The 17,333-nt window shown below is 32.6% G+C and overlaps 1 protein-coding gene across 1 annotated transcript; it reads left to right on the top strand.

Moving 5' to 3' along the window:
- The first annotated feature begins 2,444 nt into the window (after positions 1 to 2,444).
- Positions 2,445 to 14,989, top strand: LOC148943140 (putative inorganic phosphate cotransporter). The gene is made up of 9 exons (XM_089102215.1): positions 2,445 to 2,636; positions 3,535 to 3,779; positions 5,508 to 5,595; positions 6,815 to 7,038; positions 8,304 to 8,453; positions 10,105 to 10,237; positions 10,886 to 11,041; positions 12,616 to 12,701; positions 14,714 to 14,989. Exons 1-9 carry the CDS (start codon positions 2,462 to 2,464, stop codon positions 14,915 to 14,917), a joined length of 1,461 nt encoding a protein of 486 aa, XP_088958341.1. The 5' UTR covers positions 2,445 to 2,461; the 3' UTR covers positions 14,918 to 14,989.
- The last annotated feature ends 2,344 nt before the right edge of the window (positions 14,990 to 17,333 follow it).

Raw genomic sequence — 17,333 nt, 5'->3', positions numbered from 1 at the left:
GCCTCTTTTCCTCGAATGTGCCGGATCGAAATTTTGAGATAGTCGTTTTGCTCAGAATAGTCCAAATGTCAAATAACTGTGGTTTTGGGTTTACGCCCCCCAGCCTTTGCGTAAAGGGTTTTGTCTAGGTGGTAAAATGATAAGGTTTATTTAGCAAATTAAAATTAATTTATGTTTCCTTTAATTACAGCTGATCTTTCAGTGACACTAATCATACTTAATTCTGTTACGTTCAAGTTAGAATACCATAAATTCCCTTCCATTTGGTTTGCCATAAAATATCCTGCTGAAATATACTTCTGACAAGCCGGACCAGCCAGGGGAGTCGGCAGCAGAGTGTCTAGGGGGGGGGCAGTCGAGAGTGTGATGGAGGGCCTTTTGTCAACTGTTTTTCCAACCATCTCCTTTTTCAGCCAGATCTAATGTAAATTTGAAGGTCTAGGGGGGGGGCAGATGCCCCCCTCCCTACACCCATGGTACCAGCAATATATAGCGAACAATGAATTTGATTGCTACTACTGGCAAATATTTCCTAAAACAAGCTCTCATTGTTTTTTACTGTTGAAACTTTAATTCTTTGAGTAGAAATTTGAAGTACGCATTAGAATAAATGTCAAATATATTAAAAAACACAATTTGCTTTTCGTGCAACATTCCATGGGCTTGCCTTAAGATCCCAAAATAATAAATTTTTGGCGTCGTTCAGTCATAATTTACCTCTTTTTTCATATATTCATATTCAGAATATTTAATCTAAAAGACAATATCGAGATGGGAATACATAGATCCTGTGAAAGTTTGGTAAATATTCCGATTAACTCATGAATGAGATAGGTAGAAAAATACATTTAGAATCAAAATTTCATCCTGAGTCCAAATATAAAATTTATTTGCGTCGGAAGTGAGCTTTCACTCACTCCCTCCTAATAAGCAAATACATACCTGAGTTGTATGCATGCCCCAAAATTTTCTGTGGATCACTCTCTTCTTCCAACTGATTTAACAGTTTGTCAAAATAAGGGAAAATTCATTGAATAAATACAGTTCAGGGTACCTATTTCCACCTTTAGAAATGGGGGTGGTTAAAGTTAATTTCTGGCGAAAATAATTGTTATATTTATAGAAGGGAAATGTAAGTTGGGGAGTTGTAGGCCTCCAGCTATGGTCTCTCACCATAGAGATTGTAATAGCATCTGTTTATGCTTTTCCATCCTTTCAAATAAGGAGCAACCAAAATTTTCAATTTTTGAGCCACTTGACACTTCACAAAACAATATCAGACAAATTTACAAAAAATACCTAAATATGATCAAGAGCTTTGAAGTAGGTGAATAAACACCTCTTTACGATATTTTAGTACCCTATCTGGTCTATTAGTTAGTAGACAATTTATAAAATTTTCTAAAAGGGCTGGAGGGGGAATATTCAAAAGTAGGGGTTTGTCAACCTTTAATAGATATTAAGTGGGATATTGAACTAAATAAAAAGACGTGGGCTGTAGATATTACCAGAATTTGCTGCAGGATTTTGTCCAATATGTAAATAGCAAGCAAGAACCTTGCTTCTCAAAAAGAACTGATATTTGTTTATTATTTTATTGTTATTTTATTTTCAACAAGATACGGAGTAAGCCATGGGCTTGTCTCGTTACAGATAGAAAATAAACAAAAAGACAATAAACAAGAATTGGAACCCTGGGTATTAATCGGTACCACAATAACATATAAATTCCTCAGGCTGAACACATTACAAAAATAAGCTAATACGTCGATAAATATTTACGTAATGTATGATATAAATTTTCCATTTATTAACCAATAAAAAGAAAAGATTCAACTAAAGCATATATGAATCAATTCAAACTTTTTCCAAATTGATAGTCATTAAAAAACCTTTTGACAAAAGGAGAATAGTATATCTGTATATTCTTGTATTAATATTCCATCGGGTCTGTCTGTGCGTCTATCCCTTTTTTACTTTTTAAACAATAAACTTTTCTTAATAAATCTTTTTAAAAAGAATTTGTTTTAAAACAGAAGCAGTTAAACAAAACAAATTAAAACAAAACATTAATATTTAACACAACATATCGCTTGCTTAAGCTTCATTAAACAAGATTAGAAGAAATATATTTATGTAATAATCTAAATTTAAAACAAAGAATAGTTTCCACCAATGAAGGAATGAGACCCATAACGAATGGAAATTAGAATAAATTGCCAAGTCAATCAACAAAACATAGCGAACAGGAGTAATTCCAACTAAGTCTTTTAAATATCAAAGTGTCTTTTGTGGTTATCTAAAGACAACCAAAAAAAAGTGTCTTTTGTGGTTCGGACATTCCCGGTAACAGATATGCACAACGTCAGTTTCTTATTATGGATAGTTTTCTTTGTGAAAAAATTTATATTCATGATTTTAAATATTTTCTTTTTAAGGTTACCTACCAGCTAGGTACGTCATGGCATTCATGGCCTTTCTTGGCTATATCAATATTTTTTTGGTGAGGAATAGTATCAATCTTGCCATTGTGGCAATGGTAAATTATACAGCTGTAAACCACAACGTACCAATCATAGATAACACGACTAAACCTGGAGCGATACAGTGCGAAGTTCAGTCCGAAAATTTTACTGGTAAGCCTTATCAATTAATATTTCTCCGGAATTGCTAAAATGCTGCAAGGAAGACAAAGAAAACTTTTCGAGTCAAAATTTGAGTTCAGAATAATTTCGTAAAATTCTGAATATTCGTCAAAATAGTTTTTCTACTTCTAGTTTAATATTAATAAACTAACACTTTCATCCTTCCAGAATAAATTCATCTGACAATCATTTTTTTAAATATCTCTCACACGGGGGAGGGAGAGAGAGATTGAAAAAAGGTTTAACAATTTTACAATTTTCATAATAACTACTTAATAAATTTCTTAATAACTTACTTAATAACTTAATAACTTCTAACCATTTAGCCAAAAAAAGGAAAATTAATATGCAAATTTCGTTTTAATTATTCATGTACGGTGATCCAAATTCAAAGAAAGTTAGCTTAAAGAGAGAGGCGTTGAGGAGGGGATAGCCCCTTTCATACGGAATAATTTCTGTTCGTCTTAAGTTTTAATGTCGCTCCTTACTTCCAGTTTAAAAAAAAAACATTTTTTAATACCCGAAGGAACGATTATGACAGTGAAAAAATCAATAGGCTACACTATATTGACACGAAACACAAATGATGCAAGATGAACATTCATTATTTGACTGTATGATTGTGTTTAAAGCCATCAATTAGCCAAAAGTGAAAAAAAGACACATTAAAAAATCTATTTAAAAATGTCGCCACTCAGGACCGGCATCTACAGTCTCCAACAGTCTCAGATATCTGTCTTTTGATATTTCCCTATATTTCTAGAACTCTCACAAACTAGTGGTTTGAAATTGCACCAAACCAAACTCTCTCAGGAGCCAACAATTTGTGAAACCACTGCACAAAACAGACAAATTTGAACCAGCCAAAATTCGCAAAATTTCTTTTCAGGTAAAAATGAAGATGGTCCTTTTGTATGGAGTCAGCCAATTCAAGCATTAATCAGCACCAGCTTTCTCTGGGGTTATATTACAACCAATATTCCTGGTGGTAGATTAGCAGAAGTGGTTGGTACAAAGTACCTTCTTACGGGTTCGATGCTGTTAACATCAGTTCTGACCGTACTTGTGCCTCCTGCAGCCTACCTTGGATGGCAATATGTTGTGTTTATTCGAATTTTGATGGGGATTGCCCTGGTAGGTGTTGTTATATTCTTAGGAAGTATTTTTAACCCTAACAGACGAAAACGCAGGGAAAGGGCTTCGATCTCCTTTGTCGAAATCCTAAATATAACTAAACTTTTGGGACTTCTTTTTCAGCTTACCAAATAAAATACCAAAATAAAATTTAGATCTGCCAAAAAAAACCTTGAATCTGTATCCTTGTCTGCTGGTTTAAATCAAGAATCAGGCAGGCTGGATTCAAACGGCAAATCAGATTGCAATTGATTGACAAAGGGTTATGATGTCAATTTGTTTAAAAATATTGTCAATTTGTTCAATAAGAATATTAAGTATAGAATTTAAGCATAAAAAGGGGGGGGAATGCAAACAACCGTAAAAATTTGTATATAGGCATTTTTGTTTTTTTGAGTCGGTGAAGTTAAAATATTTCTACTTTAGTTTAGTTTAAATGAACTATTTTATGTTTAGCCAAGAAGTATAATCACATTTCAGTATGTCTTGGGAATTTAAAGACACCAAATTAAGTTAATTCAGAGCCATTATTTCAGAGCCATTCCAGAATATTACTCGATTATTAGAGACTAGCTAAAGCAACTCTTTGGGTATATTTTTTTGTGAGAATCACAGAAAACAGTTTTCTGTGATCCATGAAAAGAATATTCCCTGTATCATCCCCCCACCTTTTACAACAAACCGCTTCCAAAAGTTTTAGATCAAGCCACGAGACAGAATTGGATATACTTAACAAAGTATATATACCTGACAATTGTAACATATATTATAAGAAATACTTGTTTACCTTTAAGCTTCAGATATAATGCCTTTTGTTAGCATCCAAAAACCTGCTGACCTTAAATGACCTTAAAGCACCTTAACTTACACTTAATGCGACCTTAATTGTAAAATTATTGAAATGAAACCATTCCCCGATTGTCACGTTATTACTTATTAATGATTTGCTAGGTTTTATAAACACTTACTAATTATATTTAGCAAGGTAATGGACTTCATTTTCAACTGTGGAGCTCACGTGTATGCTGATTTATTAGTGTTTACCCGAATGTTTTTTTTTGTCCGTGGGATTGCAAGAAACCTTCAATTCAATGTATATTGAATTCCACTGGCAAACTAAGAAGAAAATCCAAATAATCATATTCACTCTTCATAACAATACATATTCAAAAGCGTCAAGTTGAATGCAGGTTGTCTGTTGTAAAGGTAATTCGTAGCAAGGCAGCGAGACAGGTTTTAGGGAGAGAGCTTTGACTCAACCTCTCTCTTATTTAATAATTAAATAGAAATTTTTTGCTATGTAGCTAATGACCACATACCTCATATTTCGTTTACCTTTGTATTGAAAATTTTGGTTATAGATTGCTATATATTTGTTATCTTTATATATAGCTATATTTTTGTTTTTGTTATAAATTTGAATATTTTGTTATATATTATAAAATTTTTGTTAAAAATTATTCTTACCATCATCAGCGTTGGCATTTCAGAATTAAAAAACCGATTTTGATAGTTTTATCAGAAGCAAATCTTTTGGCAGTTAGGGGAAATGCGCGTTAGTCCCACAACTATAATCCATGTTAAATCCATTATAATAATTATTCCGGACAATGAAACACAATTAATAAGCTAAAAAATCAAATAACTGCTTAGATGGACGCACGTCATCGTATGCTGGATCATAGTCTCTTCATTTTCTTCCCTAAAGGAACTTATTTGTTTTTACAGGGTCCATCATTTCCGTCTATGCATCCAATGATCGCAAAATGGATTCCACCTAATGAGCGTAGCACCATTTCAGCCCTGGTTTATGGAGGTAATTATATATCCTCTAAATTAGAAAAACTGTACTCTCTCATTAGCATGTTCGTCATGGACCCTTCTCTCCTGACCTCATGCCCTTTAGTCATCTAGATTTTTTCTTTATCGTACCTAAAATATCTTAGACAAATGTAATTTCTTAAAATTTGTTGTTTTTTTTACCTGTTTTAGACTTTGTGCTACTTCCATAAATTTCTGCGGATATGTCTTTAGTTATACGTTTTAGAAAGTAATCATCTTTAACGTGTAATTAAAGCTAACAACTGAAACCAATTTGATTCTTTTTATCTTTATCTGAATTAAAATGAATTAATATGATGTTTTATGTGTCTAAGATATTACTACCTGATGCTCTAAAACCCACTTTATCGTAAAGCTCGCTAGACACTGGACACTATAAACAGTAAAGATTAACTAATATAAAAGCAGTGGCCTGTGCATATTGTCATAAAAGCACAAAAGTTACTGAAAAAGAGTTATCACTCGATGACTTTGTGCCGAGATTGCTGTTATGTGGCATAAAATGTTATTTAATACCAGCAGTAGATCATTATTTTTATTACGTTTAATTAGCACTAGAACTTTTAATAAAGTTGAAATAGCTAAATTAAAATTTAATTAAAATTCAACAACTTTCTAAAACCATTGGTTTTATGCCATTATTCCCGCATAAAAAAGAGCAAGAAAAATAAACACACCTTCACTATTTTGTCGAAATAACCCTTAAATTCCGCATTGTAGAGAGGTGCTTGAAAACTTAGCAATGATATCCCTTCTCAAGGCTCTGAACATTTGATGGGTAGCTTTGAATTTATTTTTGAACTTAATTTATTATCTTTACATATTCAAAATCATGATACAAAACCACTTCTTTTTTTTCCTAGGACTCGCACTGCCAAGCCAAAAGGTTCAGCCCCATATACAACTACAGGGTTATATCCCCAACACCCTTTGGCAAAATTCGGTCTGTTTAGATCAATGGAATGAAAACAAAAAAATGAATAAGATAAACTTGATTAGTACTTTTCATTTAAGATTTTGTAACTTAAGTTATGGTTTTGCTGGACATTGCTAGATGTCACTAATTGTTCTTTTTTCTGTGGCAAATTTGGACTTTGTCAATTAGTTGTTCTTGTTACCGTAAGCTTTGTCATAATTGGGCTTTGTCGATTATTTTTTTTTACCGTAGACTTTGACATTATTTTTGTTTATAGGTGCTGAGCTTGGTACGGTTTCAGGTCTTCTGCTAACCGGTTTAATTATTGAGAATATTGGCTGGGAAGCCGTGTTTTATGTTGAAGGCTGTTTTGGTGTCGTTTGGGCTGTGTTCTGGCTGTTTTTAGTTCATGACAATCCTGAAGAACATCCAAGAATAAGTGAAAAGGAGAAAAAATATATAAAAAAAGAAATTGCAAAATATTCACACGTGTCAAACAAGGTAAAGTGTCTTTTAAAATCTTAAACTTTATATTTCATAAAAAATATAGAAAATGAAAAGCAGAATATTGTAAAAAGAAAGATAATAAATCCTTATTTATAAACTCATTTTTAACTGGAATTTTCGCGTAAGGATTTGAACCAATTCTTATGGAAATTCCCCATTGAAAAGAAGAACCAATGAATCAGATGAGGGCGAGAAACCTCTGTTTTATTGCTGAGATGGTAGTTCATTTTGGGCAGTTATACTTTATTTCGAAAGCAAAAAGACTAAAATCACGTATCTCATCTCAAACAAAACAAACAACCAATCAAAACACAACAAAACAGAAGTGACCATAATTTTACCTGTGATAGTCCCAAAAGAGCCATCTGTAAAAGGGATATTTCGACAGTTTCAGCAAAAAATATTCATCCCACACAATAAAGGCCATAGCCAGATGGAGCTACAGACTGTGGTTTCATTCCAGATATGACGGGACATCCAAAATTTAATAAGGGATCAATACTAGGAAGACCCTATTGTTTGCAAAACATTTTAAATCGTCTACTTTTTGTTAGATCTTCTTTACTTTCAAAATCTTAGAAATCTTAACTCTTACCCTAAGTGAAAAATGTCTATGGACGCCCATTAGATAGGTATGCATAGTATAGCATCTTAAAATAAAATGACAAATTGTACGCATAGCATAGCAAAAATGACAAATCACAAACATAGCACAGCCTATATTACAAATTTAGCATAAAAGATCACATTCATTTGCTTATTCTCACAAAGACAAATTTTGTAGGGGACGTCTCCAAGGAGTAATATTTGTCCGACTTATCCCCCTCGACAAATTTAAACATAATATCTTGAAACGTCACTTTTGGAGCAGTAAAAAACACAAAAATATAAAAATTATATGAGCATAAAATCATCAGCAGTGCATCCGGATGAGATTGCAAGTAAAAATGTGCTGTGTTTAAAATTAAAACATGGCATTAAAATCAATCAACGATAAATTAAAAATAAATGATAATATAATTAAAAACTGAACGCCTTACAATTTTCGAAACATGCTTATTAACAGTTTATACAATCGATACTTTTCAAGTTAAATTATCTCATTTAGTGCTTTTTTGGTTTAATTACTTACAGTTCGAAATTATTTGCTTCTAATATTCAGTGGAAAAAATATTTAAACCTACTTTCAAACGTTTTTCATAAAATTATTGACAGTATGGCCAATAATCTCAAAAACTGAAGTAAAATATTACTTTTAGGCTTTGCCTATACCATGGAAGTCCATTCTGACATCGATGCCATTTTATTCAATTTTGATAGCTAATATTGGTCACAATTGGGGATTCCTCATCCTTCTAGTGGACCTGCCAGTATACCTAAAGACTATCTTTGGCTTTGACATCAAAAGTGTAAGTTTTTTTCTATTTTCTTCTCTACTGCTCTACATAAAACGGAAATGAGTGGCAGGTGTTCAAGTCGCGTTTTTTTATTTATGATATAACCGCGTTATCAGAGTTCAGGAAGAAAGTACGTTGGATATAAGCAGATGGGAGGGATATACTCAAGTACTATTATTTGTCACAACTAGGGATATCCTTCTAGTTAACCTTTCACTGTGTATTTCCAGATTTTTTACTTCAAAAGTGATTATCTTCTCCAAATGCTTCACAGCAAATCTGGTTTTGACTCGATGGGTCTATATCCACGATTCCCAATGTCGGGTACAGACCCAACAGGTAGAGCATGACAATATCTTGGTGGGTCGTGGGCAGGACGCGCAGCCTATGACTGACTATACTTTAGAGCCTTAATTGTAAAAAAAAACTGTATGTGAACGAAGTTACATTCAAAACACACATTATAGCATTGTAATGACACCATGCATTGTATAAAACGTATTGTATTCGTGATATATTTTTAATTAGCATAAAATATGAATAGGGGACGACCAAAAAAATACCTTTTTTCAAGTGGTCTTTCTTCAAGTGAATATATGTAAAATTTTCCATAACAAGATTTAAAAGTACAATTCTAAATAATTCTTAATTATGAGGTTTTCAGAGGTAATTTTCTGAGTTTTGGGGTTGAATGCCTTCTAGTATTATTATTACATACTAGTTTATGTGACTTGAAAGAGTCTCCAGGATAGACAAGGACTAGATTCCTACAGTAATTCTTTCAAAGAGCTTATACCCAAGAATATATTTAAATGATAAAAATAATCCTTAAGCACATGAAATTGTAATTTAAGGGGGGGGGTAACTTATTGTAAACCCAATTGTATTTTCGGTTAAGCTGTTAGTTATCAAAAATTCTTGCAATTAGTGCCAAATTAGCTCATCCGTTTCTACTCCAAGCCCATCTGCCTTTCATAAGGCTTTAAGGTGAAAACTGAGAAGAAACAGTTAAAGAATAAGGGATGTCTCAAATAATTCCCGAGATTAAAAATGAAAGAACATTTCGATTCTTTTATGAAACCTAGTTTTTATATGATTTCAATTCAATACTAAACTATACCTGGCTTGTTTTACTAAATTTACAAGTAAAGTTTTACACTATGAGTGAGCGCAATACTTATTTTGTTTTACTTAGGTTCAAATTCAACCTAATAAAAAATATTTATGAAATATTTCACGGATTAAAGAAAGAAAATACTGCTTTTAAAATATATTATAAGCTTTTTGCTTCTCCTCATAAGAAACGACGATAAGATTTTATGTAGAAAACAAGAAACTTGTTTTCACTTCTTAGAACCCTTAGTATTTTTCAAAAATTGACTGATGAATAAAATTACAGACCCTTGACGGTTGAAAGTCTTGAACACAAGTAGGATGAGTTTCAAAACACAAATTTGTGTTGACAAATCAGTTAATGCCGAGCTTTTTTAAACCTCGACAGGAGATCTGCCTGGAGCTGATTATTCCTGCTCATAAAAAGAATTTAATTAAAACCTTTTTCAGCACAAAAGTCTATTTATATTTTGCCAAAATTAAATCCGAAAACAACAATCAAGCCCTTGCTTTTTATTTCGTCCTTTGTTTACATAATTTCATGTTTTAGAATGCTGTCATCCTGGCTCTACCATATTTCTTATCATGGATCTCAACTTTGATATTGTGCCCATTTGCTGATTTATGCAAAAAAAGGAAATGGCTGTCCACCGTCGCAATAAGAAAGATATGGACTCTAATTGGTAATTCTGTTGATATTACTTAGTTTAAATTTCAAGTTTATTGATTTGGTATCAAACGTTGGTTGAATATTGATTTTCGCTTAGGGTATTGTTTTTACAGGATTGTGGGCATGAGGGAGGGAAATTCCTCATCTCACCAACTGGTCTGTCCAATTTCCCTATAATCTAAAAATACAATTTTGGCTTGTCTTGGGTATCCTTCCCATGAAAAATTTCGCCAAAGCTCCCCGTCAAGGTTAGCTCTGATGCAAGAGGCTAGTACTGTTTTTCCCCCTCCCCCATATAAAAATGTAGAAAATTTGTTCTATAGCCTTACTATTAGTTCTAGTTTTAGAACTTTCCTCAGAATGCGGAAGAAAGCTTAATTTTTTTTTCTTTTTGCTCAAAGACGGTTTAGTTTTCGTAGGTATTACTAGCTATTGTACTTTTCAATACATGTGTTTTTCTTAAGGCCGGGTATATAGCTATGGCCTAGTTTGTTGTTTTTTTGGGGGGGGGTTGGTGTCTTGTAATTTACATGACACCCATCAATGGGTTTGAGATTAGAAATGTATTTATAAATTTGAAGCATTAGGAAACTGGATCCGTTACTTCATAGAGTGAAGTTTTTTTTACGTCAAAAAATCTTGAAACCTATTTTCTTTTTAGGTCATTTAGGACCAGCACTATGCCTCTTTGTAATGGCAGGCGCTGGATGTAACATTCAATTAATTATTGCAATGTTGATGTTATCACAAGTTGTTGAAGCTGGAAATTACGGTGGCTGGCTCATTAACCATATTGATATAGCACCCAGTTTCTCAGGTAATTTGGTCTCCATCAATCATTTATTTTTGTCTTTTAGACCTAAGCTTATTTTTTTATCAGAACTTTACAAGCGGGCTACTTTTGAACCTGAAGTGTTACTTCTTTAAAGTGCCGGGGCTAAAAAAAATTTAACTCTCGGACCCATTTCGAGAAATACCTGAGGAAAACTACGGTTTTTTATAAAGTTTTCTTTCAATTGTTTTCAAGTTATCAAGTTCTTTGTGCAGTATCATCGTTTCGTAAGTTTCAACACCTTGAATTGCAAAAATAAATTTAAAAAAATGAGTTTAATAAACTTGACGACGCTATTTGTCTTATTTGTTTTTTCTACACTCCTTTTTGTAAATTCAATCTCTACTAGATCAAACTGCGTAACTGTTCAAACTGCGTAAATAAGAAGCTCACTTTCATTAGAAACTGAACTCCAAACCTTTTCTAGTTTCTTGAAGCATACTGTACTATGCAACTTTCTATTTAACCAACTCAAGCGGCTAACTTGCTGCTTATCTGTCATTGATACTTTAGGAAAAACTTTAAAAACGATTGAAATTCTTTCTTAAATTTTCACTGCTCTTTGACATGGAAATAATATTATTTGACTGTTTTTTCCTCTTGGAATTAATGTTCAATTAAAAACATGTATAAGTTAAGAAAATCCTTTTATTGATATTATTAATTAATTAATTAATTTTGTATGGTTAGCTGATTTGCGTGTCTAAAAGTCCCTAGATACAAATTTAACACTCATGCAAAATTTAATTACTTTTAAATATCTAATAAATTCGCAAAATGAATAGGTTTAGTCAACTCTTTAACTTAGTTTAATTTATCTCTGATTAATTTGAAATATTAAAAAAATATCATTATTGCTAAAGCATTTTTTTTTTATTCGAAAATTTTTTGCACTTGCTCTTTCTAAAATGCTCTCACATATATTTTTTTTTCTTTTTTTTGTTTACAGATGATTTCTATTTGTTTTTTTTTATCTTTGTGTGGTCACATGTTAGTTCTATCTCCTGTTTTGTCTGAAAATTTAAAAATTAGCAAGCATCTATTTGTAATCATATATTGGTTGAATTTTATATATTTATTTTTCTGTAATATGCTACCTATTTTTGACTCTGGAATGTCTACATTGCTTTTTCTTCTTTTCATCTGTTTTTTGTTTTTTTCTTTTTTAAGTAGCATCAGCAGCTACTTAAAGCCTTTCCTGTTTTATTCTTTTGTGTAGCCTGTTAGGTAGACTACATATTAACACTAAGCACGGATTTTTTTTTGCTTCTTTTAGCAATTTTTTTATAGGATCAAAAATTTTGCATCGTACCTTATCTATTTCACGAAGGGTCTTGACTATTTTACTATTTTACGTGGGGGTATTGGACTTTTCTCCGATACACATCTCATTGGCTCCTAAAATTACTCAAAAACTATTGTATATCCCATTTTTAATGGAGAATGATACATTTTTCTCCCACCCCATAAGTGGTTGACACCTCAACCAAATTGAGTATTAGTAGCTATGTCCATTTGCCTGTTTTTATCAAAACATTTTTGAAACATTTTTTCCCTAGGGACTCTGTTTGGAATAACAAATGGTGTATCAATGCTTGTCTCCTGGTTGGGTCCAGTCGTGGTAGGATTCATGACAGAGGAAAATGTAAGTCTGGTTTTACTTTAGTCGTTTGCAACATTTTTTAATTAGGATTTTTGGCTTTTAGTCCGTAGTTAAAAGTGCGAGTGTTTGCTTTTAGATATCCGAAGAACAAGCCTAACTACAAATTACTCCCCTGCGACAAATCTAGCATACCATTTTAAATAATAAAATAAAAATTAAATTTCTTGCCGTTGCCCAGAAAATTTATATTTGTAGATTTAAACGACGATCTTCAAGAATGTCAATAGAAATTATTAGAATTTTGTATCTGTACGTTTCTAGTATTTTATGGCGGTTCATCACCTAAGATTAGACTTGAAATTCTTTGTCTGTGAGGACGGGGGTTTGATTCCTGGTGTCATTAGGTTTTTAGGTAATTAGGTTTGGAAAAGGGGTCAGCGGTATGACTCTGAGCTCAGCCAAGAGTCGACCCACCTCAAAATGGGTATCTGGAGAAAAACCTGGAGGAAAAACACGAGAAGGATCGGATGATTCCTCTTCCAACCTCGCAATGTACTCCTGGTCGAAGGCTTTTATTATAGTTTAAATTGGGTTTGCAAAGATTTTGTCTAATTTATAACAGATAGTTTCGAAAATTTTTTGCAATGAATTTGTATAGTTTATAATAGATAATTTATTGTGTTACAAACGCTACATTACAGATACCCAAATGTGTATTTGTCCCACATAAACTACAAATAAACAAGTGTTTAATTTTTCCAAAAACTCTATTTCCAAAATGATAGAATAATATAGCTAAATAAAGAAGAATTTTGAAATGAAATGTTCGTAGTTCCTAATGGAAATATGAAATGAAATCTAATATTTCCAAAACTTAATAAAAAAAATAAAAATATTAAAAATATAAAATAATATAAAAAATAATTATTAGTATAAATATTATACAAATTATTAATATAATCTTTATATTAATATAAAATAATTTAAAAAAATAAAATATAAAAAAAAACGCGTAAAATCATAAAGTAGTCTATGCTACTTTTACTTTATTCTGTGCCAATATACTGCTGTTGGCAGTGGTGGATCCAGAAGGGGGCGAGGGGGGTGCCCCCCCCTAGCGTAGTCTAAAGTAGGGTAATTTACTTAATTAACCAAAGTTTGCGTTACTTAAACTTGCTCCTAACGCCAATTTATCGGATCAACCTATTTTGCGCCCCCCTCATAATTTTTTTTTATCGGATCAACCTATTTCGCCCCCCCCCCCCCCCCTGAAAACATCACGGATCCGCCCCTGTCTATTGGAAGCTCCATATTGATATGAATTGAAGACCTGACGGTTTAAACCTACTACTTTACACTGTAACATCTACAACTACATCTACATCTACAACTTGTATACATCTTGTATACAACTTGTATACTGTATACTTGTATGATGCAACTTTTACAGGAATTTTACTTTTTCAAGTTCAACTTGCTAGTACTATACTACAGGTGTCAGCAAATACTTAATCCCTACAAGACCCATGTAAAAGCACCAGGGATCTGACTGTTTTCAGGTTTCAATATCTTGGATATAGTTATATGTAGTAGTAATCTTCGTTTGATGCAATGTTTTTCACAGCTTTTAAAATTTGATTCAATTTATTTTTGCGATTTGATTTAAAATCCCAGACTTTGTTTTGAGGTCAAGACGTTCACCAGATTTTCCGCTAGACATTACAACTAGAGTTAGGCTTGCTTTAGGAAAGAGGGACTTAGTTTACTTGTGAAAATAGTTGATTAATGGTCATTAATTTTGGGTAATTCAGGGCTATTAATTTTCTAGTGTTTTGTTTGAATCCTCATTTTTCAGCTATGCTTATTTATTTTTCTAAATTTTTATTATTTTGCACACTTTGGTACAAAACGCTCTTTTTAATTGCGTTTGGTAAAAATTGTGCTTCTGAGGGACCCATTTTCACTACTGTAAAACATCCACGATTCGTCTTGTGTGGTATTTTTTCTTTTTGCTGTTTTTTATTTATTATCCTAATTTTACCTTCCATTTGTAGCAAACCCTTGAAGCGTGGTCTGCGGTCTTTATTATGGCAGGCAGTGTGTTAGCAGCAGACTCTGTATTCTTCCTTATATTTGGATCTGGATCTGAACAATCGTGGAATTACATGGCTGAAGGAGAAAACGATGAAGTAGAATCTAGGATGAACACTGAAAACAATCCACCTATAGTAACACAAGAAAATACTCAACTTCCTTGATGTTCAATATTTTTTCGTTAGTTCATTTTTATTATGAACATTTTTGTACAGAAAGTTGAAGCCTAATTTTTATTAAAGTGGAACACTAACTTTCCTAGCTATTTTCAAAACATTAATCCTGACAGTTTGATGTAATATCATGTATCTCACAATGAAGGCTTAAGCACTCACTAAGGTAATAAAGTAAATCAGACTGAAGTAATAGGTTGGCTTTTGCTTTGGTTTTGAAGTTTTTTCTCATAAATTAATGCTGATGGGGGATAATGATTCTTCGATAGACCGATAGATTGTGGGGTTCCAAATGGTTCTATTTTGGCCTCTTTGATATCCATAGATCAAACCATCAATGATCTGCAATTTGTAAAGGTTCAGTTTCCAATTTGGTGAGGTTAGAGTGAACCCATGATACCTCAGAAAGATTTGCCCTAAGTGTGGCCTGACCAGATAAAAACAGGGTGTCACTTGCGGGTAAAAAAATTGGATATTCTCGAGTTTTCACATAGGTGGGATGTTAATCCAATAACTGTCTATGTTAGAAAACTATTCGCACAATTTTATCTTAACTCCAAGTATCTAAGAGTAATACCAAATACAAACTTTTAAATAATAAATAATTTTAGTCAGCCTTTTCCAAATAAATTTTCAGCAACCAATTTACGATACTGCTCACTAGTATGATCTTTTCAAAACATTCTTAAATAAAAAAAACATTCCATCTCAATTTTTTTTTCTTTATTTATTTATATTAATCTATCATTAATGATGACCTTAATGATGAAAGTTTGTCACGAAAACAATAGGTTGATTTTTTGAAAAATAGCTTAAACCCATCAAGATTGAAGTCAGATTGAAATGAAAACGGCAACCCTTAGAATCACAATAGCCAAATTTTTTTTGGAGAATTACTGTCCTCCATCTTGAGCATAAAAAAAGACATTTTTAGCATGAGGTTTAAGATTGTTCAAAGAAATTGAGAAGATGTATAAGTGCTGCTCTCAGGCGTCACGCTTCATATCCCCCCCCCCAATAAAAAAGACAACAACATCAAACTAAAATCCACTTCGTAAAAACAATATTGTTACACGTCTTAAAAGGAAATGTGTTTGCTTCCATGGGTATTTTTTCAAGGGAGTGAAATCTGATGTTTATGAGGGCTCATATCTAGATCTGAACGTGACGGTGGCACTCTTGGATGAAAGACAGGAACAACTATGAAAATGATTTCTACATTTCTTATCGTATCACAACAAAAATACCGTCCCTTTATGATTTGATTGTGATTGTGTTTGTTGTTCAAGGATCTGTTAGAGCGTAAAGAGTTGGTCACCAATTGGTGATCATTCTTTAGCTAACCGGTGATGGTCGCAAACCTAGAATTTGCCAGCAAATGCCAGGTTTAAAACTTGACAATTTCAGCCGTGTTGGATAATCTAATCCTGAAAAGGCCCTGAAGAATGATGGTGTATTTTGACCGCAAAACCAATAAGAAATATTCCTCAATAGTGATTATGCTTACTTTAATTCTTGCTTTACCTGTAAAATTAAAAGAAAATTGGTTTTTCAAAAAAGAGCAAATATACAAAGACTGCTTACTCACTAAAATATGAAATGTGTCCAATAAATTTCTTTGAAGAAGCACCCCCCCCATATCCCCTTTGTTGTACAAAATATTTACCCAAAACATAGTGATTGGTTGAAGAATATTGATTTTAGAATTGGTAGTATTTTAATGATGTTATCAATGCTTAGTGGGTCACAAAACGCCATTGTGAACAGACCGCTTCGACGGAAAATGAATCTCAATGATCGAAAAGATGAAAACACAAATAAACCAACTAGGGAACCAAAACATGGACAGAGTCACTTCTAGTTATAGAAGGCAGATAAAAAAAAATATCAGACGTGGAATTTCTGAAGAATAAAATGAGTCAAGAAGAACAAATTGGAGGTAAACTAATTTTGATGTTGATAATTCAGATTTAAGAGGCCATAAGGCAAATAATACGGCATTGGACCTTACAGTCCCTACCGGTGGTACTGATCTCCGTTTCTCGGCCCTTCAGCCAGGAAGTGCAATGGGGGGTTTGGGACCAGCCATCCAATGCTTTTGCACACTCTTCCTGTTTACCTTCCACAGGTTTCTAGCTTATGTAGAACAACAAAGAAATGGAAAGAAAGAAATTGAATAAATGAAAAATAGCAAAAAAATAAATAAAAGAAAAAAAACAAAAAAAGAAAGAAAAGAAAAAAATACAAAGAAATAGAAGAAATGGTTTTAAGCTAAAATAAAAGTAAACAAGGACGGATTTATAAAAAAACAAAAAAATCAGACTCTAGAAATAGAGAACTGAAACGAGATTATTTATCAAAAGGATTTCCGCAAAAGAAGCCTAAAAGATTATCAGTTCTCTTCCCA

The sequence above is a fragment of the Artemia sp. Qi Xiang Cuo genome, chromosome 16 (genome assembly GCF_049724085.1).
Source record: "Artemia sp. Qi Xiang Cuo chromosome 16, ASM4972408v1, whole genome shotgun sequence".
NCBI lineage: Eukaryota > Metazoa > Arthropoda > Branchiopoda > Anostraca > Artemiidae > Artemia > Artemia sp. Qi Xiang Cuo.
The sequence above is the reverse complement of the archived record's forward strand: the minus strand, read 5'-3'. Positions and strand labels throughout refer to the sequence as shown.

Bases quoted from the DNA above. Each gene is read 5' to 3' on its own strand.
- LOC148943140 (XM_089102215.1), top strand. From the start codon at position 2,462: ATGGCATTCATGGCCTTTCTTGGCTATATCAATATTTTTTTGGTGAGG. The intron at 3,780-5,507 runs GTAGGTGTTGTT...TTGTTTTTACAG, and splicing joins TTTTGATGGGGATTGCCCTG to GGTCCATCATTTCCGTCTAT. The intron at 11,042-12,615 runs GTAATTTGGTCT...TTTTTTCCCTAG, and splicing joins TATAGCACCCAGTTTCTCAG to GGACTCTGTTTGGAATAACA.